This window comes from Carassius gibelio, chromosome B18 (assembly GCF_023724105.1).
Source record: "Carassius gibelio isolate Cgi1373 ecotype wild population from Czech Republic chromosome B18, carGib1.2-hapl.c, whole genome shotgun sequence".
Taxonomy (NCBI): Eukaryota; Metazoa; Chordata; class Actinopteri; order Cypriniformes; family Cyprinidae; genus Carassius; species Carassius gibelio.
This window is the reverse complement of record NC_068413.1, coordinates 3,621,351-3,644,948: the sequence shown is the minus strand read 5'-3', so window position 1 is coordinate 3,644,948 and position 23,598 is coordinate 3,621,351. Positions and strand designations below refer to the sequence as shown.

At 35.4% G+C, this 23,598-nt stretch overlaps 3 protein-coding genes across 3 annotated transcripts; 2 read left to right on the top strand and 1 right to left on the bottom strand.

Moving 5' to 3' along the window:
- Nucleotides 1–712: 712 nt before the first annotated feature.
- Nucleotides 713–7,049, top strand: utp15 (UTP15 small subunit processome component). The gene is made up of 13 exons (XM_052582028.1): nt 713–900; nt 1,364–1,501; nt 1,615–1,707; nt 2,423–2,607; nt 2,728–2,906; nt 3,800–3,925; nt 4,140–4,275; nt 4,380–4,461; nt 4,611–4,766; nt 5,059–5,160; nt 5,254–5,387; nt 6,424–6,482; nt 6,602–7,049. The coding sequence occupies exons 2-13, from the start codon at nt 1,412–1,414 to the stop codon at nt 6,814–6,816; spliced, it is 1,557 nt and encodes a 518-aa protein (XP_052437988.1). The 5' UTR covers nt 713–900; nt 1,364–1,411; the 3' UTR covers nt 6,817–7,049.
- Nucleotides 7,050–8,125: 1,076 nt separating this feature from the next.
- Nucleotides 8,126–12,159, top strand: calub (calumenin b). Its single transcript, XM_052582035.1, has 7 exons — nt 8,126–8,287; nt 8,849–9,082; nt 9,166–9,359; nt 9,590–9,756; nt 9,892–9,952; nt 10,066–10,265; nt 10,962–12,159. The coding sequence occupies exons 2-7, from the start codon at nt 8,862–8,864 to the stop codon at nt 11,064–11,066; spliced, it is 948 nt and encodes a 315-aa protein (XP_052437995.1). The 5' UTR covers nt 8,126–8,287; nt 8,849–8,861; the 3' UTR covers nt 11,067–12,159.
- Nucleotides 12,160–12,341: 182 nt separating this feature from the next.
- Nucleotides 12,342–21,943, bottom strand: LOC127977243 (protocadherin beta-10). Its single transcript, XM_052582018.1, has 16 exons — nt 21,781–21,943; nt 20,514–20,613; nt 19,850–20,061; nt 19,483–19,539; nt 19,291–19,383; nt 18,634–18,720; nt 18,215–18,325; nt 17,962–18,132; nt 16,494–16,584; nt 16,304–16,410; nt 15,914–16,114; nt 15,650–15,781; nt 15,363–15,441; nt 14,728–14,921; nt 13,927–13,947; nt 12,342–13,771 (listed from the first exon to the last, which is right to left on the bottom strand). The coding sequence occupies exons 2-16, from the start codon at nt 20,605–20,607 to the stop codon at nt 12,638–12,640; spliced, it is 2,784 nt and encodes a 927-aa protein (XP_052437978.1). The 5' UTR covers nt 20,608–20,613; nt 21,781–21,943; the 3' UTR covers nt 12,342–12,637.
- Nucleotides 21,944–23,598: the final 1,655 nt, after the last annotated feature.

The following is a 23,598-nucleotide window of genomic DNA, read 5'->3' as shown; positions in this document are numbered from 1 at the left end:
AGACATTTCAATGAGGAAAATTATACTTACTCTACATATCAAAAACATAATTTAAACAGAAAAGTACAGTAGTAAATGGAAATGTAGGCTAATTCTGTAAAACGATAGGCTATATATTTCCCCCTTTTAAATCAATGTGTAAATATTTGGGATGATATTGCCAAAAAATAGGTTTTACTGTAAGATGTATGATTTTCACATAATGGAAAAACTATTTCATGTTTTATACACCTTTTTTATTTTTTTTTTATTTTTTTTATGTGTCTAAATTTAAAGTAAAGTTCCCAGGCTCGAGCTAAAGATACTTTATTAAGGAAGTCCTGTTTGAAAAATGTCTTCAATAAGAAAGCGAAGAAAACGTATCTGATCATTTGCCGTTGCGTGCACAATATGTATTTGTTACGGAGCCCCGCACGTGACATGCAGGAAAAAATATTAGCCTAGGCTAAATCGTGTGCACGATTTACTAATTCGTTCCCTCACTGTACTAAAACGTGCACATTATTACTATTGCGTTCACTCGATTGATACATTTTGCGCACGATGTAAGTCGCTTTGGATATAAGCGTCTGCTAAATGGATACATTTAATTTAATTTAATCGTATGCACGTTTAAGTACATTACGGGAACGAATTAGTAAATCGTGCGCACAATTTATTTATTTTTTCTTGCATGTCATGAGCGGAGCTCCGTACTGTTTTCACAAAAGAACAGTTAGTTCCTCCTCTGTGTTCATGTGAGGTGTGCAGTAAAGTTGCCTCGAAACCGGAAATGTGACGTCACGCAATGGCTGCCTCCATGTGGCTGTAGAATCAACGTGATTCTGTTCATGTTTTCTTGTCTGTAACGTAAAGAAAAATCCCAAAATCTGTTTAAAAATTGGCGGAAACCACAATAAGGTAAGATGCACCCTATATTTAAAATATTCTGTAAAGAAACCTACAAGAGTTGAACTCCTGTCCTAATAGCGATGGAGGTATGAGAGTTATTAGGTGAGGAAACATATATGTTTCGTCCTGCATGCAGTTTTAACAAGCTGCATGTTTTAAGTAAATATTCCCATAGCTTTGGGAATTTTATTAACGTTATATAAAATAAATCGGAAACTTTTAGAAATGTGTCATTTGTTAATGATATTGTGTTAGCCAGATGTCTAAAAATGTAAACATTAAAAATGTATCAATTCAAAACATTTAGTATCACGTTGAAATCTATACCGTTCTCATGTATTCAAATTCTAAAGTCTGTGAACCTGTGCTTTGTGTTTGTTTTCTATAATGTTCCGTTGTCTTATATTGGATGTGTTGTATGCATTCTGACTGTGTGAATGCTGGAGTCTCCTGAAGTGTTGTTATATCACAGATCCTCAGAGTGAACCTGCTTTAGCTGAGAACCATCTTCATATCTCACATGGCTTCATTTAAACCCACCAAAGTTCAGTTCCTTCCTAAACTAGGAGAGAAAGTAACAGAGGAAACACTCTACTGGAAGAATTACAAGGTTTGAGACATTGTTGACCCATTTTATAATGTATATGGCCAAAGGGAAATAATATATAGGTTTTTGTTATTCAGTATTTATATACACTGACAGTCTGTGTTTTTTGTCTTTAGTCTCCTGTACAAATTAAAGAGTTTGGTGCTGTAACAAAGATCGACTTCTCTCCTCTCCCACCTCACAATTATGCCGTCACAGCCTCCACAAGAGTGAGACCATTTGTCTTTCATTTTCTTTTGTATTAACATGTTCATGTATTCCTTTTCATTTTTATTCAAAGTGACATATAGAGCTTTTCTTTTTCTCTGAATGGTTGTATCATTGTATCAGTTCTGTATATAGGTCTATTATTATAATAATATATACATTTCTATCTATCTATCTGTCTATCTATATACAACACACACAATTTATGTATCTGTTATACAGCCTTTATGCTGATTTTAATTAAAAAGTATACAGTAAACAGAACAAAAAAGTTGAGAAAAATAGAAAAAATAAATTGTTCTCATGTGTAAAATATTATAATGTTATTTGTATAAATATTGTTTATTGTATGAATATATTAAATAGTATGTATATACAGTGTGTTATATATACATTTATTTTATTTGAATTATTATGAATAGTAATAATAATAAATAGTTTTGAATTTTGAAAAAAAAAATGTAAACAAAAAAATCATCCATAGAGTAAATATGTAAAATACTTGTATACAATAATGAGAACCTTTGATGATGTGCTTAATTGTCCTGTGCATTATAAAAAAGTATGCAATGTGTAAAAACAACAGCAACAGAGAGACAGATCTGAACTTGTTTTTGTGAGACTCTCCCCTTAGAATTAAACCCATGTCAGAACTGTTGCTAGCATGATTCTACTCTCGCGTGTGCAGTATGCTGATATTATAATGTTCTGCATCAGATCCACATATACGGACCCCACTCTCAAGAGCCCATACGGAGCTTCACACGTTTTCGGGATACAGCATATGGAGGGAGCTTCAGAGGCGACGGGAAGCTTTTAGTGGCGGGAAGTGAAGAGGGACTCATCCGGCTGTTTGACATCAGCGGCCGAGTGGCTCTCAGACAGTTCGCAGGACACTCCAAGTATGACCGGGCATGAAATAAATGCAAAAAAAATAATGAGTTCAATCACCTGAATCCTTCAGATGACATTTTTCTCCCCTGTAAAACATCTCTGTCTGTTCTGCTGTCTCCTATGTGCAGGGCGGTTCATGTGACCTCGTTCCTGTCTGATGGCTTTCGTGTGGTGTCGGGGTCTGATGACCTGTCGTGCCGTGTGTGGGACGTTCCCAGTGCTGTTGAGCTCAGCTCGTTAACCGAACACACAGACTATATCAGAGCTCTCGCCCCCAGTAGACTCAACCCAGATCTGTTTGTCACAGGTAACCTGACGCTTTAATTCTCCTCTGCACCTCACAGATGATCACTGGATTCACCAGATCTGTACATCTAGTATTGACAGAAAAAATGAATGTGCGCACAAATCTACATCAATCTGAATGCTTTTGTTTCATAGTCGGAGAGGTTAAAACTACATTTGTGGAACTGCAGGATTTGCAGTCTGTTTGTTGGGCCAGTGGAGTGAAAATAAAAAAAATGTCCGCAATAAATTATTCTCATAAATTATCTTAGGTGATACAGAAATCACATTCCGATTTTAATTGTCGTTCTTCTCATATTTTAATATTATATCCATAAATACCTTGCTATAATGTTTGAATGTATTAAACATTTTATACTGTAGATAGATGGATATTATTTATTTTTATTAATAGCTAATAAAATAGTAAGAATAGTAAGATTTCTTAAAAAGAAATGTTTTTTTTTCAGCAAGGATGCATTAAATTGTCAACAAGTGTCAGTAAAGACATTTATAATGAATTTCTATAAATGTTATTTTGAACATTGTAATCATAAAGGTCCCTGAAGAAGAAAATTGAGCAGCTTCCACAAAAATGTTAAACTGTTTTCAGAATTTATAATATTAATTATTATTATTAATATTTATTGAATCAGCATATGAGAATGATTTCTAAAGAATCATGTGATACTGAAGACTGGAATTTGCATCAGATTAATAATTTCACAATATTACAGTTTTTACTGTATTTTTGATCAAATAAATGCAGCCTTGGTGAGCGAAAGAGACTTTCAGAAACACAAAAATCTTACCCACACCAAATGAAGTGGTAGTGTGTAATATTTCTTCTTAGGATTGTAAAGTTAATGTTTTGAGGAGTAGTTGATGTCTGTATGATTGTGGTCTCTGTTGCAGGTTCGTATGATCACACAGTGAAAGTGTTTGACATGCGGTCAGGGAGCAGTGTGATGACCATGCAACACGGCCATCCCGTGGAGTGTGTGCTGCTGTACCCATCAGAAGCCCTGCTGGTGTCCACAGGTGAACAACACTCCTCATTTAACCAATCAGGAGTTGGGGGTCGATTAGTAATGCTTAGAACCCCTTGCAACCATTTATTCTCATATATCATAATGCAGAAATATACTGTAGACCTGGTGCATTAATGCAGTTTTCAACTGCTGCGTTCTTTTATGTCAGCTTGAATGTGGCTCTTCCAAAAAACGGTTGAAATAAGTTGGTGTGTGTGTTACAGGAGGGCGCTATGTTAAAGTTTGGGACCTGTTGAAAGGCGGACAGGAGCTTGTTTCTCTTAAAAATCATCACAAGACAGTTACGTGTGCATGTCTGAGTTCTGTAGGCAACAAACTGCTCACAGGATCACTGGACAGGTGTGTCTGCATGTGCCAATCATTCTAAAGAAATGCTGTATGTGCTCATTCATGCATTTTCATGAGCCTGTGGGTTAATTTGTTTTGGTTGCTCTTCGTTTTAGGCACATCAAAGTGTATAACTCCTCTTATAAGGTTGTACATAATTTCGACTGTGATGCATCCATCCTTAGTATGGCTATTGCGGTATGTTTAGCTCATTCACTCAAATAAATCTATAAATATATATATAAATAATAATAATAAAAAAACTATATATATATATATAAACTTGATAAATGTAATTTTTCATTTGCACTTGAATTAGAGGGTTGTTTATTGTGGTTCTCCTTTAGCCTGATGATGAAGCGCTTGCTGTGGGGATGACCAATGGTGTGTTGAGTGTCAGACACAGGAAACACCAAAAAGACAAAGAGACGTTAACTAGTCGAAGGCGACGGGGCCCGTCATACCGGGTCTTTGTCAAGGGAAAGAACTTTATGCCCAGAGAGGTGATTATTTTATTTCATTTCATTTTACCACAGTGATTGAATAAATTAATTTTAATTACATTTCTTATTTGCTAGCATTTCACAAGAACCTTGTGCCAAAACATTTGATTTTTATTTGATGCTATTATTATTTAATTTAATTAAAAAACCATTTGATTTTAATTTTGACTTTTTCTGAATAGATTTTTTTTATTTACTTTAAGTCATGTTTACTTTGTTTAAGGCATGTAATTTCATAGGAGACCGTTTGAATGAACTTTTCTTCAGATGTGTCTTTTGATGTCTCTTTTAGGATGATTTCTTGGTCAGTAAACCAGTGAAGCAATACCTACGGAAATATGACAAACAGCTGAAAAGCTTTGAGGTGTCCAAAGCATTGGACACAGCTCTGCAGGTGAACACACACCTGTGTGTATATAATGCAATTTGATTTGTGATATGACTGTACAGATGAAGATATCATTAAATGTTTATGCATGTTTGACAGACATGGACACGCACCAGTAAACCAGATGTGACTGTAGCGGTTATTATAGAGCTTAACCGCAGAGGAACTCTGAAAAATGCTCTCGCAGGACGAAATGAAGAGAGCTTAACCAAGATCCTCAACTTCCTTCTCAAGTGAGTAACTCTCTCACATCTTATTCTGACACGCACATAGTCTTATGACTTCAGACTATCGGACAAAACATGATGGCTCATGTATAGTTGGAGGGGGAAGTTTATGAACTCTTCAGATAATTAAAAAAAAAAATGATTCTAGGAGAATTAAAATTCATTAATGTAGGAAAGATTACAAAATTTTCTAAGAATACAAAATATTCCTATTTGCTTTGGTTTCTCAAACTTTTTATGGGTGACTGGGTTATATTTCACTTAAAAATTGAAATGAAAAAAAAAATCACAAAGGCATTTTTAATGATTTTTTTTTTTTTGTCATTCAAGTGAATTTAAGTTTTTTTTTTTATTGTCATTGTTCTCACTGATGATGATTACTGTTATACTTTTAATTTTTTAGATATACATCATGGCAGTAGTTACTATATTTACATTTTCAATATCTTTTTCACATTTCAGTAATGAGGATTTACTGTAAATGTTTAATTGTCATAAAACTCTACATTGCAAAAGTCTTCCAAAATGAAATTTTATGGTAGAAAGAAATAGAAAAATACAGAAAAAAAAGAAATATAATTTTTTTTTTTTTTTCTCTCACTGCAATTGCAAATTTGCTAATTAATAAGCACACACATATACATAATTATAAGTAGAATTGTAATTTAATATTTTTTGTGTTTTAATATAAAGACAAAATAAAGTTTGTGTGTGTGTATTTGCATATCATTCAGAGTTTGTGTGGGATTTCAGCACTGTTAACATTCAGTGAAATGCATTCCATTAAATTCTTGTGACAAAACCGGAATTTCTTGTAATGATTAAAATGCCGGGAAATTCTTAGGCAGGTTCTCAGGGTGTCTTGCGGTTGAGAGTTTGGGTCACACATCACAAAAGTGACCCAGAACAGAACAGGAGGCCAAAATTATAAGCGTAAACTAAAGGTCACCAGATTTTCTTGATTCAAGGAATTTAATACCACAGGATTTATTTCTTGTCATAATGGCTTGCTATGAGAGTGTTTTTGTGTATTGTGTTTCAGGCACATCTTTGACCCACGCTTCTCACGGCCTCTGCTCTTGGTCGGGGATATTGTGCTGGGTGAGTTTCATATTGTATCATGTGCACGTGAGCAAATGAGAATGAAGAAGTGGACTGCTGCTTGCAAAATAGTATTGTTTTTCCTCTGTTTTTCAAACATGGGAAATGTGTGTGTTTAGATCTGTATCAGCAGGTTTTTCACCAGTCACCTGTAGTCGAGCGGCTGCTGCAGCGTCTTATGGACGTGTTGGGTCGGGAAGCAGAACTTCAGCAGGAGCTTATGCAGGTCTTGGGAATCCTGGACACACTTTTCGCATCGCTGACCCCCAGAAAAGAGGTCGCGGCCCTTGCTGCGCCACCAGTAGCGCAGGAGTCACAGCTACAAGCCGCCTGAAACTCATTACAAAACTCTCGTGACTCAAACGAAACATGCTGGACTTTGGCAGAGGCTTGGTGAAGAATGAAAGGGAAAACGGAAGGAAACAAACACGAGAGGCAGCTCTGGGAAAGATGTTGCCCAATCCCACTAAATTAACACCGTGTCAGTGTTTCCTCCGTTTCTGCTGATGTTTGCAGAATTTGAAACTGAGTTTTGTATATCCTTGTCATAAAATCTTCGGATCTGTGCGTTTTGGTTTGTTCTTTCTTTCTTTCTGTCATAATCAAATGCCTTAGTAGTGAAATACATTTACAATACATTTACAGTTGCTGCTTTTTGTCTTTCGTGTGATTGTGTTAGCCAATCAGAAAATGTGCCAATTTGTATGTCACTTATTGTGTGTATGCATACCTGTCTTTTGGAGAAAGAGTTTTGGGAAAAGGCTGAAGAGACAGTCATTCAGTGGCTGACAGAAGTTGGCACAATATGACCTGTATATTATAACTTAAAATCTATTACAACAAATAATCAAGAACTAGATTAAATCGATTTAATATTATAAATAATAATCTAAGGAACAATCATTTAAAAATCCATACCTCTCAAGCACTAATCTGACTATTGCTGACCTCCAGTGTAGCCATAATTTTACGGTTGTATAATATATTTTTTTTTTATGGAATACAATCTTTTAGCAATAGAAGGACAATTCAGTATCCTGATAGAATTTTTATAGCAGGAATTAGTCATTTTGGTCTAATGTGGCATGCAAAAGTTTAAGACGGTGCTGGAAAATACTAGTATTACTTTACTGCCAATAATTTGACTTTTGATGCATGAGGGCCAATTTCACATTTCTATCCCTATTATTTTTTATTTAATGCTGCGTTCTATTTTTCAAATAATTTTTGGGGCCCATTTTATTTTTTTACAAAATTTTTATCAATAGTAAAATATGTTAAAGCAAGACAAAATAAAAAAACAAAACATGAAATTTGGCTTATATTAATATTATTTGTTACTATTTAGAAAAATTTAATTTTCTATATATCGCAAGCTTTCAGGCACTCCTCTTTTTATGTTTCTTAAAATACATGCCAGGGAACTTGGAGCGATTAATAAAAAAATAAATATATATATTAATTATACATTTGTGTAAATAAAATGTACTTTTAATCAAACTTTAATTATTATACAAAATCTGCAGAAAGAGGAGCCTTGAGGACGTGGCAGTTCTAAACCAATGACATAATCACGTTTGGATTGAAGTGGACCAATCGCCAAGCGGTTCAGTCCACGTCTGCACAGGCGGCCCTGAGTGTAATCCTCAATCTGATTGGTCCGTTAAACGAGGCTTGAGTGTTATCTCCAATCTGATTGGTCAGTTGAGAGGGCAATCCAAAGGAAGCGTATCCCAATTCTCAAACTAGACATCCGGAGTTACTGAGATCAGCCGGGCGGTGTGAAACACTACAGAATTCACCTGGTAAAGTTGCAAATTTTCATTAAAACATGAAACGGTTTATACATATGTGCTGTGATATACAGTATTGTGCCTCGCTTTTTCATTTATGTCGTTTGAGAGTTGCGGGTATTTGCATGAGTTAGGCATAATGTTAGGAATTTAAATGATGTTTGCATGTCCAAATATTGGGAACATCCATTCAATTTTACAATGAAATAATTTATAAAAATACATAACATAAGTTATCTGGTAACAATTTATTACTCTAGTATCAGGGTAGTTTTGAGTGTGTGTGTGTACACGTAGGTATAGCTATCTAATATACTTGTGTGTGTGTGTGTGTGTGTGTGAAGAGTTTGCTTGCAAATCTAATCGTTTTCATAAATCATGTTTTTTATTGTTATGTTTTTGTGTTAGCTGTATTTTTTTATTTTATTATTATTTAATCAAAACAACCCAACTGCAGTTTGATGGATATTAATTTGAATGCAGGGTAAATTAAAACATGTTTTTTGAAAATTTTTAATTCTATTTTTGCACATTAACTCTTTGTATTTGACCCTGTTTAAAAAAAAAAAAAAGAGTGTACGAGAAGATGGACCTCCTGCCGCTGTTGTTGTTGGTCGTCCTCTGCGTTCTTCAGTCCTCCAGTAAACCCATGGAGAAGAAGGAGCGCGTCCATCACGATGCCCCCCTCAGCAACAAGGAGCACGAAGATGAGGAGAACTTCGACTATGACCACGAGGCTTTTCTCGGGCAAGAGGAGGCGAAGACCTTTGACCAGCTCACGCCAGAGGAGAGCAAAGAGAGACTGGGGTAAAAACACACGCAGCACACTTCATTGAGCTCTTCACTCGAGGAACTTCTCCAGCTCATTCACTCTCTCTTTCTATCTACAGTATGATTGTAGAAAAGATTGACGAGGATCACGACGGCTTTGTGACAGCTGATGAGATGAAACGGTGGATCAAACACGCTCAGAAGCGATGGATCTATGATGATGTGGACCGGCAGTGGCAGGCTCACGATCTCAACTCAGACACTTATGTCTCCTGGGAGGAATACCAGAACGCTACCTACGGCTACATCCTTGGTGTGTATAATGGGGTTATTGATTAATCATGTTTCAGAGGTTAAACCTAATTGAAATGCACGCAAATCTAATTTGGTGAACTGACCAGCTAAAGTCTAATTTTAAAAGTATTGAAATCGTATCAGTGTGCGACGACTCAGTAGTCAATATCTGTCCTCAAAACAAGAGATTAATTCAGGGGAAATGAATGGCTAGAAATCTAGACTGATGTGATGTGTATGTGTGTTTAGATGAAGCAGATCCCGAGGACGGTTTTAACTACAGGCAGATGATGGCTAGAGATGAGCGTCGTTTCAAGATGGCTGACCAAGATGGTGACATGAGGGCCAATAAGGAAGAGTTTACGGCGTTTCTTCATCCCGAGGAGTTTGACCACATGAAGGATATTATAGTGTTGGTACGTCTGGACAATCAGAATGCTAAAGATTTCTTCCATACACCTTTTCTGTTATGTTTTGTCACTGTTTACTCACCCAGATGATTCTATCTATCTGTCTGTATCTAAAATGTGCGTGTGTAATTTGGTTTTCAGGAGACCATGGAGGACATTGATAAAAATGGAGATGGTTTAATCGACCTTAATGAATATATTGGTAAGTGATGTGGTTTCCTTTTCAAGTGTGTTTGTGTGTATTTAAGAGCGATCGAAATCAGTTGTTTCCTGTTAATTGTATTGATCTTGTCTCACTTTTCCCCTGTTTGTCAGGTGATATGTACAGTCAGAACGGAGATGCCAATGAACCAGAATGGGTGAAAACCGAAAGAGAGCAGTTTACAGAGTTCAGGGATAAAAACAAAGATGGCCATATGAATATGGACGAGACCCGTGACTGGATCTTGCCCTCTGATTACGATCATGCAGAGGCTGAGGCCAAACATCTGCTGTATGAATCTGACGCAGATAAGGTAAATGCATGGTCATTCTCAGTAAAGGGACATTCTGCATAAGTCATTGCATCCTTAACTTATTTAACAATTTTATGTGAAAGTTTTCTATACCCCCAAATCCCTAAAACTGAAATTGAAAGCAAGTAAATCAACAATTCTGTCAACAAAAATTTAAGATTGTTGCATAAAAGCTGTAATTAAATTAATAGTTCAGCCAAAACAGAGCATTCTAGCATATTTGACTCACCCTTGTGTAATGCAAAGTTTATTTTACATTTTTGCATTTAGCAGATGCTTTTATCTAAAGTGACTTACATTGCATTTATGGTATATATTTTGATCAGTTAATGCATTCCCTGGCAATCAAACCTATGACCCATTAAAAACTTGTTTGAGCTACAAAAATTCAAATTTTATTTCTTAAATGAGCAGGTTGCCATAATTCTATATCGTTAATTTTGGTTTTCTTATCTTCCTTCCCCTTTGCAATTCATACGTGAAAAAAACCTGCCATAAAATGCCATAATTCTATTGGTTATCCATCAGATTCGTAACGCTTATTGATGGGGTGATGAAAGCAAAAATAAATAAATAATAATAATGAAACACTAACTGCTGACAATAATAAATGATGATATGATTGGTCTGTTTGTAGGATTATAATTTTTTTAATCTTAGCAGCTGCTTCAGTAACTTCTTTTACTTTCACGACAGGACGGACGCCTCACAAAGCAGGAAATCGTGGATAAGTATGACTTATTTGTCGGGAGCCAGGCAACAGATTTTGGAGAAGCACTGGTCCGGCACGATGAGTTTTAACTTTGCAAACTTTGCACCTGAAAAATGCGAAACGAACAATAATTTATTTTATGGTTTCAAGCATAACACATTGTGAATCATTACTGTGTTTACAAAACATTTCTGTTCTTCCACAGCATCTCGATCAAATGCTTTTTTTTTTTTTTTTTTTTTTGACCTTTTCCGTGAACACTTTTTTTTCATAGCTTAACTCCGCACCGTTGTATTCTGACGTGATTTCAAATGCACTGATGAAGTGGTATTCAGGTCAGCTTGTGAAGCTTGTCAAAGTTTGTCTGATGGTCTATATTGCACTAAAATGCGGCCATATAATGCAGCATAATGGCATGTGTGTAACCCGACACGGCATAGAGCAATAACCCCCACTAGCGTTTTACATGGCACAATATATAAACACTTTTTTTTTATGGTATATAAAAATAATACCCTCATGTAAACTACTTTTCTAAGTAATATAAAAGTTCTTTCAACCACTACATGTATGTGTTTATCTCCATTTAGCCAGAGGATGTATGATGTTTGACATGACGCCGTATTGAGTATGTTGCATAATTTCATGGTCTTACTTTGTCTTAAAATACATCCAACCAAAATGTTCTGGATTGGTTCCTGCAGCAACATGGATCAGAACATCAAGGATTGTTTTTGTCAATCTATGGACAGATAAAAGCTTTGTTTAAAATTGATCAATCAGCTGATTGGGTGCTCCTTTATGAACAAAACCCCTTGCATGAAGGGCTATTGAACATCCTTCCACCCACTGCAACCTGTCATTAAGAGCTTTATGAAGTGTTAGTACTCTCATTATTAGACTGTAAGCTGTTCTTTCCTCAAGTGCCTTCTTCTGTCTCCTTCAATCTTCAGACTGCTTTGACATTAATATGCCAGACTTTATTTCGGTTTTCTTACCTTTCTTCCCGAGACTGAACATGACCACCTCTCATTAGTATTAAATTTGTGTGTGTGTATATATATATTTGTGTGTTTATAATTGAATGTGAACTGTGTTTAGTATGCTGTGGTGTGGTAAATACTGTCTCATAGCTGAGAGTGTTTTCTCAATAAAATTGATGAAAATTAGCCACATTTTCAATTGGGTTTTCAAGTGAATTTCTTGTTTTTGTGCAGATTCTAATCCGATCCACAAGGGGGTGATCTGGTGACTTCTACTTTTTTAGGCACCTGTTTTTCCATTTCTTTGATATGATTCAATATTGTCGTAATGAATAAGTCCCACTTAAGTTTAAGTTAAACTGTTACACCACAAGCAGTCTATTGTTTGCCATCACCAGTACTGTTTATTTGAGTTTGCAATGCACAGTGCAATTTTTTCCAATACAAAGAAAGCATGTCCATGTGCAAAGATGTACTTTATATGTAGAAAGGACACAGAATGTCTGAAAACCATCGGTGCAGGGCTTGAATCTTGTATTACTCACCCATCCGTTCATTGTCTCGCTGAAACCAAATCTGTTTTTTTCCCATTTTACAAAAGCTCATTTGATGCGCAAGCTCAATTCAAACATTGAGTTGATTCAGTGTCACTCTTAGCTTTCGTCATTCTCCCGTAATCATCTCCCATCATTAGTTTCATCCGTGTCTGTGTAGTAGAAATATTCTATCTGTGTGTCGTGAGGATCATGAAGATAGTTCAGATGTTGACTGCTTGTATCTAGATTAGATATAGACTCCTCTTCTGGGCTACTGTCATCTAAATTTGTTGCAATGTCCTCGTTAACATAATATATGTTTGAGCTTGGGGTGTTGTCCGTCTCAACTCCCAGACGTTCCTCTGACCCATTGTATTGACCTGGATCAAGTGTTAATGTGCTTAGATGTGTTTGTAAGTTAATTACATCATGAATGTTTTGTACAGAACTTTCAGCTACTGAAACCTGTGGATCTAAATTAAGATCATCCGATTTTCTGGTACCATCTGTTTTAAAGCTTTCTGAATAATTAACGACAGGTTTATCAGCCTCTGAAACCAAGGCTTTGGGGTCAATGATATATGTCTCTATTTGAAAAATAGACAACTCTGCATGTGTAGTGTTTTGTGTTACTGTTCGATCTGTTTCTGGACTTTCAGTTGAGTGTCTTTGTAGATCAGACTTGAATCTGTGCTTTCCAGCTATTTTTTGGTCCCTTATTTCCTGTGGTTTTGCATGAATTTTGTCTTCTGTATTATGTGTTTCGCAGTCTCTGTTGACTCTTTTAAGGTGCATATGGAGTTTTTCTGACTCGATGCATATGTCATCACAGTATGAAGTGATTATTTGTGATTGGTTTTGAAGTTCTTCTTCTGGGAGATCTGAATCATCACTTTCTAATTCACAATCCATTTCTTCTAAATCAGGACAGATCTCCACCTCTGTTGTGAACGTAGTCTCTGTATTTTCTTCGCTCTCCTCATCCCATTCCCGAACCACAACGTAGTCGTGAAATGACACCGTTTTATTGTTAAACCTGTTCACGGGCCTCCCGTTGGGCCGCAGTGCCAGATAATTGCGTCTTGGTTCCCGTAACGATTTGTTGATGGGAACTGATGGTAAGTCCACTGATGTTGATGGAGGTGGTTCCTCTATTTTGGTGTAGATGCCCTGTTTGCCATAGAAAGGTGAGGCGGAGTGGTCGTACTCACTGAAAACCTCGTTGTGATATGAGAATGTTTCCTCCACTAAAGTCATTGGTTGGCTCTGGTTCATCTGTCAGAGAAAAACAGCTGGATTTACAGTTGGTTCCCTGAAAACATTTCTATTGTTTAAAAGCACAAATACAGAAGGGTTGCTATGGGAAATTTGAGTAATTGTCCTTATGACAATGGTGTTCACAAAGGGGGAATGGAATAACATTAACTCACCATCCGAAACCATCTCAGACACTAGACATGAAAAATCAAGAAATGCAAAATGATAATTTCAGAGACTTGTATTTTAAGCGTTCAAATATAGAAATTTTCTTTTTGGTGATGCAAAGCATCTTTACTCTAGTATTATCTTTATTTTAAGCACATATGCTGTCTCTAACATGTTTGTTGTGTTGGTTGCATGAATATAACATTTTGCTCATAAGATTACATGCCCCTTGCAAAATATGCAAAATATTAATAATTTTAACCAAATAAGAGGGATTATGAAAATTGCATGTTATTTTTATTCAGTACTGTCCAGCCCCAGCTCTTAATGAATTGAGTTCCCATCTTGAGCATCCTTAAATGTTTTAACCTTATAAGTAGTTATGTATGAGTCCCCCAATTGTCCTCCATGTGTGAATAGATGGATTTCAAAATCATAGTCGCAGTTTGAAAGTGTTCAAATTTGCCGAAAATGTTGGAAAACCAAAGAATGTGCATGAGCTGGAGGATTTTTCTGAAGAACATGAGGAAGTTGAACTAGCTGTCAGGAACAGCTATCACAACACAGTAGTGGATCATCCAGGAAACGAGAGACAGAATTAAGATTCAAGGGTGTGTAAACTTTTGAACGGGGTCATTTTTTATGAATTCGGTTATTACTTTGTCTTGTGTTATTTTGTCTTTGTCATCTGTTATGTGAAATAGCTTATTCGGGACACTATTAAACAATAAGATGCAATTTTCATGATCCCTCTTATTTTTTTAAAATGATTAACATTTTGTATATTCAATTGTATCTTGTCTTACCACATTAGGGTGTCTGTTGTCAGCCACACTGGTCCGGATGACAGGATCCCGCTTCTCTCTGATCATCCGTATGCACCGCACCAGTGTAAATAAGGTAACGCCCAGCAGGATCAGACACACCCCTGCCACGCCCTCTGCCCTGCCCACTGTCTCACCGCTATACACATGCCCCGCCCCCAAAGGACCCTGTGGAACTTATACAATAGATTTGTGTATTATTTATTATGTGTTTAGCCATGTATTGTTATTATACACTACCAGTCAAAAGTTAAAAAAAATCGTTAAATGTTGAAATATCTTCTTATGCTCAACAACGCTGCATTTTTTTTTCAAATCGAAAATACAGTAATAACAGTAATGTTGTGAAATATTATTACAATTTAAAATAACATTCTCCTATTTGAATATATTTTAAAACTGGATTCATTCCTGTAATGCAAAACTGAATTCTTAGCGCCCTCTACTTCAGTCTTTGTTGTCGCATATTATCCTTCAGAAAACTTTTGACTGGTTTATGTTGTGGAAAGCTTCGCACAAACAGTGCTTGCGTCTAGTTTGTTTCACTCATTAAAAGATACTTATTTTATGTTTTTGTATATTCCTAATTAAGATATAATCCAGAGAGTTTCTAGTACCTGGTTGACCTTTCTGAAGAACTTCCACATGCAATGCAGCTTTAACAGTGTCTCCTGATTCCAGATCAGTGGCCAGAACCTGCAACACAGTCATCAATTGTCTCATTTCAGACATTTTTGAAAATGGTACTGGAATATTTTTCAGATTCTGCCTATAAAAAATTTACAAATATATACAAAGAGAAGGTAATTAACACATTGAATTGAATTTAAAATATTGAAGTAGAAAGACTGAAGTAGTATTTTTTTTTTAAATCATAAAATGTTTATTTAGTCTTATGTAATACCTCTAGAAAATATTTGTGGCCAGGGTGTAGCAGGCGGGTTTTAGCGATGAGCAGTCCTTCTTGTGTAATGTAAAAGAGCTGAGAGCTGTTGTGTTGGGAGTTTAGAGAATACTGCTGTCTGGGATTGAAGCCCTTAAACCCACAAACAGAAACATAACTCCATATTTCATGCAATGATTGTTAAACCAGTGTCTCTGTGATGTTGACACTGGGGTGTCACTGTTATGTGGTTTTGTAATGTTGTGATCTTGTTGAGTCACGTACCTCAGTGAAATCTTGATCCGTGGCCTCCAGGATAAGTAATTTATTGCCGTACGTCATGACGAGTGAGGCAGGATTTGCTCTCTCGCTGACAAAGCCATGGTATGTTGAACGACTAAACTGTGGTGGAAACCTGTTTTCTGCCAGGACCCTCACCAGAACTGTGGCCACTGCATATTTTAGAGGGTCATCCGTCTGAGCTGCCTGAGCAGAAACATCACAATGATTTCAAAAAGAAAAATTAATAAAAGATTTCCCGTTTTTTTTAGAAAAGTTATTTATTTTTATATATTATAATATTATTTATATATTAAATTAGTTGTAATATTAAATGAAAAAATTTATTTTCAAATTTTTTTTTTACACGTTTTTGTTCTTTACTCTCAGACACACCATAACACGTAGTCTCAGTGTCGGGATCAGCAGTCGGTTCTCCACACGTCTGGTTAACCTCACCTCTCCAGAATTACTGTCAATGACGAATCTGCCATTATCTGCCCCTGTATCACAACAGACACACATATATAATCAAAATCAGTTCCAGGAGTTTGGTGAGGTTCAGTGGCAGAGGAAGGAGAAGCACCTGACAGGATGGTGTACTTTACTGGTGTTCTGAGACCCTCATCACCATCCACAGCTTGAATCGGACCCGGAAAGAAATCCAAGACAATGTCCTGAGTGACAAATAAATGGATGATAAGAAGGAATCAGATACATGAACATACCATGGGCCAGTAAGTACTTTTTTTTTTTTTTTTTTTTGCAAGGATGTATTAAATGTATCAAAAATTACAGTAAAGACTTTTATGCATATGCAAACGATTTCCACAACCCTAATTTCAGAAAATTTGGAATGTTTTGTGAAATGACATAAAATTAAGAACACGTTATCTGCTCGCTCTCTTTAACCTTTATTTAATTACAAATAAAAAATTCCAGTGTTTTCACTGAACTTAATTTTATTTTGTAAATCTAAACACATTTGTATTTATTTATTGTTTTGTCTCCAAATAAGTTAGGTCAGAGGCCATTTAACACTGAGTCACATCAACTTTCCCTTTAATAACAATGTTTCATTGTTTGGGAATTCAGGACACTTGCTAAAGTTTTGCAAGCTACATTTTTGTCCAATCTCGCTTAATAAAAGACTTATTATAAAAGATGCTCAGCAGTCCGTGATTGTCATTGTTTGATTCTCCTTTTCTTGACTGTGAATACCTTTCCAACAGGAGTCAGATCTGGACTGCAGGCAGGCCAGTCCAGCACATTCACTCTACGTTAGGCTATATTTAACATCAAAGCATGATGGTTCTTCTGCAATGCCATCTAGGGCTCAAAGGGGCCATGCACATTCAACTGAGGTTTTCTGCCTACTCTGGATTCCCTGAATCTTTTCACAATATTAGGTGTGGTATTTGGTGAAAGACCTAAATTATTTGCAATTTTGCATTGCAAAATGTAATTTTTGATTTGTTGGACACTTCTTTCATGAAATTTGGTTGCAAAGACTGAGCTGCTCCTTTTATACCCAAACATGATACCCTGACTTATTACCAATTCACCTGTTTACTTTGATCTGTTGGAGAACATATTAACGTGGAAATTCTATAACCTTTTCGCTTTTATTTGACCTCTGTCCTAACTTTTTTGGAGCGTGTTGCAGCCATCAAAATCAAGATTAGTTCATATTTACAAAATACACTTAAAGTGCATTCAGCGAGGACTTTGGATAACTTTTATTTGTACTTTTGTCAATTAAATAAAAGTTCAAGAGAATTAACAAATCTCAGATTCTTGATTTGATTTTATTGCGTTTTACAAAAAGTCCCAATTTGGGATTGGGGTTGTATTTCAAATAAAAGCTATTCTTTTGAATTCTCTATTCATCAAAAACCCTGGGGGAAAAAATGTATGTTTCCACAAAAATATAAGTTTTCAACAGTGATGATACGGTAATAAGAAATATTTTTTTTCAATTAGCATATTAAAATGATTTCTGAAGGATTATGTGACACTACATTAATATGTCTTTATATATTCACAGGACTTACCTGCTCGTTCTCTGTGATGTTGGCGGTGTACAGAGGATTGGCGCATATGCGGTTGCTGTGATTGGCTGAGAGAAGAGTGCAAGGCTGGAACTGTGGGTACTGGTCGTCCCCATCTATCACACTGATGATTATTGTTGCCGTTGTGTTGTAATGCTCATTTGTGTTTGTCTCCTAAAGCCACATCAATATCTGAGTAAATAACGGCTCAGTTTTTTCTCACATTTTTATCATCAGTGTTTTCTGTATGTGTTACCACTGCATAAAGAGTCAGTCGGAGCTGAGTTTTGATCTCATAGTCCAATGGCTTGTTGAGAACCACTTTGCCACTATTGTGTAAGTCCACTCGAAAATACCTGGCATCAGGCTGGAAATACACAAACACAAGTCCACAGACTATCAAACCCCTGTATCATAATAAAAGGTTAAAGGGATAGTTGACGATAGCCACTGACTTCCATAGTATTTTTTTTTGCTACCATCAACTTTTTGGTTACTAACATTCTTCAAACTATCTTCTTTTGTGTTTAACAGAAGAAAGAAAGTAATACAGGTTTGGAACAACTTAAGGATGAGTAAATGATGACAGAATTTGGTCTTTAAGTCAAACGAGGCTGCAGTAGGGCTAGCAGAAGGTTTCTACTGTGGATCTGATGAAATGTTTTGTTCACCTACTGATGTTTCATCGATGACGTATGTGAGTGTGTCTCCATCAGCATCTGTGGCCTGGACTGTAAACACTACAGAGTTCACCGCTGTCAACTAAACAAACACATCCAAGATGGGAGAAAATCTGAGAGATGGAGAAAATATATGCTTATATATGCAATATGCTGCTCAAAAACTTGGGAATCAGTAAGACTTGAAAGTTTGTTTTTGAAAGTCTCTTATGCCCACCAGAGCTGCATTTATTTGATCAAAAAACAGTAATATTACAGAAATATTATTACAATTTCAAATAACTGGTTTCTGTTTTAAAATGTAATTTATTCCTGTGATGCAAAGATGAATTTTCAGCATCATTACTCTTTCAGAAATCATTCTAATGTGATGATTTGCTGCTAAAAAAACATTTCTTATTAATATTATAAATATTTAAAACAGTTGCTGCTCCATATTCAAAAGAATAGCATTTATTTGAAATAGGAATCATCTTTATACGTCTTTACTATCACTTTTGATCAATTTAACTGATGTTGAATAAAATATTATTATGTAGAGAGAGAGAGAGAGAGAGAGAGAGAGAGAATTCACATTGACCCCAAACTTTTGAACAATAGTGAATGTTAATACACTACAAACGAAGAGAATGTATGTTGTGTTTTGTTTTACCTCGCTGAGCTGCAGGGGTTGAACTGATCTTTGTAGGAACTCGGGTTTGTTGTCATTCTCATTCAGAACCTCTACCAAGATCCTGTGTTCAGCCTGACAGCAACATTATTTTTATTTGACAAGTGAAAATTGGACTGATAAATCCAGTTTTCTAAACGGATAGTGCTGTACGTCACAGATTATTCAACTTACCTGTAGGGCTTTATGTTCGTAACACCTTACAGTTGCTGTTAAAACTGAGCCGTGTATCTGTAATATCATTACAGACAAATCATATTAATAGTTTAAACAAAATCATGTCAGAAGACGATAATATGAAGATTTTTTGGTTACACTTTATTTTAAGGTCCTTGTTACAGTGTAATTATACATTTAAGGACTGAATAATATTAATTAACTACATGCACTCTATATATAGGTAGGGTTAGGATAATGGTTTAGTTTAGGGTTATTTTAATGTAATAATGCATAATTTATTGTTATTATACAATAGTAAGTACATGTACATGAAACAAGGACACCTTAAAGTAAAGTGTTTCTGATTTTTGTTTTATGTTACCTCTCTATCAATAATCCTAGTTGATGTTGAGTTCAGTCTAATGGTTCTTCCCTCCAGATAAAACCAATCAGCATCTTTTCCAGAAAGTTTTAAGTGCAAATGATTGGATGATGATGGCTGTGCAGTGAAGCTGAGGTTGGCAATAAAAGTTCCCATCAGGCTGTTCTCTTTCACTTTGGCAAACACGTCATGTCCATCGTCACAATTGCTGGCTGTCAAAAATAGACACATTGTTTAATTAAATAACATTTATCTTGTACTTCTACTTGCAGTCTGCTGTAATGTAAAATGTTGGTTGGTTAATGGTAAATAAATTGCAAATTTATCTGATGATGTTTTAATTTGTCAATTATTAGATCATGTCTGATGCATTACAAGGCTCTTGTTGTTCAGCAAAGGTCGGACAGATTAGCCCGACTGGATTGTTGCCTGAATACTGCTTTGTCCTTAATTTTCAGTGGTGCATGGATTGGAATTTCTTAATTCTGTAATTCCCTGCTCAAACAGAAGAAAATTCTTTCAGAACTGTATTCGCCTGTTGTGCTCGGTACGTAGCTGTGTGAGGTCAATTGAAGTTGTATGGACACATGCATGTCAAATGTGTGTATATGTGAGTGTTTGTTTGTTTTCTGTGTGTGGTCTGTCTCTGTGTTTGTGTTTATACCAATTACAGAATGCCGGCTGACCGCAGAGTATAGCTGGCAGAATATAAGAATCTTCCAAAGTGGCTGTTCACTGAAGATCAACCTCAAAACCATCTCTCACTGACAGGATAAAAAACAGGTATGTTAAAAACAACATATTGCATTACTGTACTGTGTTATTGTGAATTGGCTGATTTAGCTCAAGAGTAGGAACTGGCTTAAATAGACCTAAATGCAGCCTGGAAATATACTATTCCATTTATGTTTAGAAGATCCAGAGTCACATGACCTTTAAATGTTTTTTAGCAAACAGCCCTGCTCCTTTAAGACCCATAAATCTTGTAAGGAAGTTCTCAGGAGACAGATAAGCCTTCTTATGTGCAAACACCCAAACACACACTCTTAGTTACACAGAGCTAATATAGCTAACTAAAACTGTGCTTATTTAGTTTTAAATAAAAATACATGTTAATAGAAACAAAATATAGAACAAATCTCCAAAAAATTTCGGAATGTCAAAATGTCCTTATTTTTTTATTTAGTTAAATGTGATGTACTAAAATAATTAAATTGAAATAAAAATAAATAAGAAATATGTAGACATGTAGACGAAATAACAAAAATAATCATCAAAAGTACTAAAACTTTAACTAAAATTGAAATTGCAAATTTGAACTCAAAATATTAATAAAAACTATAATAGTATCTCAAATATAAAAAGATAGTACTGTGCACAACATGCACTTTTCATTACTTTTTTAATGTTGAATTATTGTTAGAATTGTATTTATAAAATATTAAACATTTGCTAATATTTCACATTATCGGGAGTATTCATTTAGCTCTATCAAACTAAATCAATACAAATTGTCTTATATCCTTATTTTTCAACATTTGGCTGATAACTGGAATATTCTGGATCCCACATGACTTGTTTTAAGAGGATTAAAACTGGATTAAAGACTGAAAGAATCTGAAAAATAAGCACATAATTCTATAAAACTTTTATGTTTCCACCATTGTGTCAATGTGAAGACAAACACTCGTGCTAAGATGTGTGAACATGAACACAGATCTTTATAAAGTTATGTTTGCCACCAGTTATACAAGACTATTACCCAAGTCATTTGGAGCATCTCACTCTCTCTTACACCGAAGTTAAGACAAGCCAAAAATAGATTTCAGGACCATTTGAGCTCACAAATCCTGGTCATGCTTTATTCTCTAATCATTTTGATTATGCTACTATTGCATTTGAGACAAAGACAAGAAAGCATGTCATCCTACCTGTCCCATCTAACTGTTCTTCAGGTCCAGGTGTCCAGATTTTCTCTCCAAAGCTACATTATTACCATCCACAGAACTCTTTATTTTGGATGTGACAGTGTAAAAGAGAGTTCGAGTACAGAGTATGTGTGCGACTTGTGTGTGATAGTCCACCGCATGTCAGTGTTTGGATGAGTTGCGGGCGGTGGATTAGTCCGCGGTTTAGTGTTCAGACTCACTGGCTCAGAGCCAGGTTAAGAGGTCAAAACAAATGCCTCTGCTGGGTCTAACCATCATCCAAGGTCTAACCAATAGCATCACTTCACTCCTGGCCAATCAGATAACAGTATTCCAAGATGTCCAGTAGTAACCTTTAAGGAAAACTGTGTCATCACCAATATGTATATACTGTAATCAAACAAATACAGTGAATTACAAATGCAAAATATGGGATTCAAAATCTGGAAATTAACAGAAATGTTTGTCTATAATTGATTGAAGTTACTATTGTAAATATATTTAAAACTGCACAATTTCTACCAAGCCAACCCAAGCCAAATTCATCGTAATTTTTGTTTTAACTTTCAATAAATTTGTTTTTCATGACAAAATGTTGAATAAATTTGACAATTTTTTTTCTGTAGTGGTTTCAGACTTTGAAGCAGATAGATCTGAAGACATTTTTTAATGTCTCTGAACCGTAAGAGAAATGAAAACCTAGATAAAAGGAAATATTTAAAATTACTGAAAATTGGTTTAATTTATTTAGCCTATATTTCCTAAGACCCCTAAAGCCCAATGAAATGCATATTCAAAATATGGGTAATACCTGTAAAAAAAAAAAAAATAATAATAACAATAAAACAGGAACATTTCTGTCATATTAATCCCAAACCATTAGGATATTTTAAGGGACTTATGTTAGAGTGTGTACTGTATGCCACACAAATGTTTTCAGGATGCTGATGGTAAAGTGTAACAGCCTGTGTCTTGTGTTAATCTGACCTATTTTTGTCTCATCCTAGTGTATACCTTATGCTATAATAAACCCTGACAGAGAAGCACTTACACACACACACACACACACGCTAATAGAGTTGACTTGGAACTAAGGCAGGTAGAGATTAGAAGGCTGAAATAGTTTCCTCGTTTTAACCAATAAGACATCATAAACAAAGGTCATCTGAGTCTTTCACACCAATGATCTACTTTATGACACTAAATCATACTTACATACACAAACACTAATATAAATGATTTTTCCCTCTAAATAGAGGGTGGGAAAGTAAAAAAAAAAAAAGGTAAAAAATCCAAGATGAGTTTGTTTCTTCATCTGAACAGATTTGGAGAAATGTGTCATTACATTACTTGCTCAATAATGGATGCTCTGCAGTGAATGGGTGCCATCAGAACTAGAGTCATCATAATAACATCATAATATTCCACAAGTAATCCACAGTCCATCAGTTAACATCTTGGGAGATGAGATTTAAGTCCTGAAGAAACTATTTCTTTTAAGTGACCGATCAACTCAGATAGCCTACAATCAAGATTTCACGGCATAGAAAGATTGTTCAGGTATATAAATTCAGGGTTATATTTATTTGATTGTTTTTGGCACCTTTACCAGTGAACACCATTTTTTGTATACTACGGTACTATGATAAATACCAAACTACTAGAAAATACTGTAAGGGTAGATTATTATTAATTTAGTTAAAATGTATATTACTTCACATATATTTGCATTTTTAATACCTTTATGATATCATATATTATCATAATTCATATTTAATCGTTTTGGAATGCACATAGTCTGTTGAGCATTCCATAATGTTT

What these genes read in the sequence shown, in the direction of transcription:
- calub (XM_052582035.1), top strand. Translation starts at nt 8,862, where the DNA reads ATGGACCTCCTGCCGCTGTTGTTGTTGGTCGTCCTCTGCGTTCTTCAG. An exon ending in GAGAGCAAAGAGAGACTGGG is followed by an intron (nt 9,083 to 9,165) that starts GTAAAAACACAC and finishes TTCTATCTACAG; the next exon opens with TATGATTGTAGAAAAGATTG. An exon ending in TACCTACGGCTACATCCTTG is followed by an intron (nt 9,360 to 9,589) that starts GTGTGTATAATG and finishes ATGTGTGTTTAG; the next exon opens with ATGAAGCAGATCCCGAGGAC.
- LOC127977243 (XM_052582018.1), bottom strand. Translation starts at nt 20,607, where the DNA reads ATGGTTTTGAGGTTGATCTTCAGTGAACAGCCACTTTGGAAGATTCTT. An exon ending in TCTTCAGAAAGGTCAACCAG is followed by an intron (nt 14,922 to 15,362) that starts GTACTAGAAACT and finishes CTATTGTATAAG; the next exon opens with TTCCACAGGGTCCTTTGGGG. An exon ending in ACAACAGACACCCTAATGTG is followed by an intron (nt 13,948 to 14,727) that starts GTAAGACAAGAT and finishes TTTCATGTCTAG; the next exon opens with TGTCTGAGATGGTTTCGGAT.
- utp15 (XM_052582028.1), top strand. Translation starts at nt 1,412, where the DNA reads ATGGCTTCATTTAAACCCACCAAAGTTCAGTTCCTTCCTAAACTAGGA. An exon ending in CCGTCACAGCCTCCACAAGA is followed by an intron (nt 1,708 to 2,422) that starts GTGAGACCATTT and finishes GTTCTGCATCAG; the next exon opens with ATCCACATATACGGACCCCA. An exon ending in CAGTTCGCAGGACACTCCAA is followed by an intron (nt 2,608 to 2,727) that starts GTATGACCGGGC and finishes TCCTATGTGCAG; the next exon opens with GGCGGTTCATGTGACCTCGT.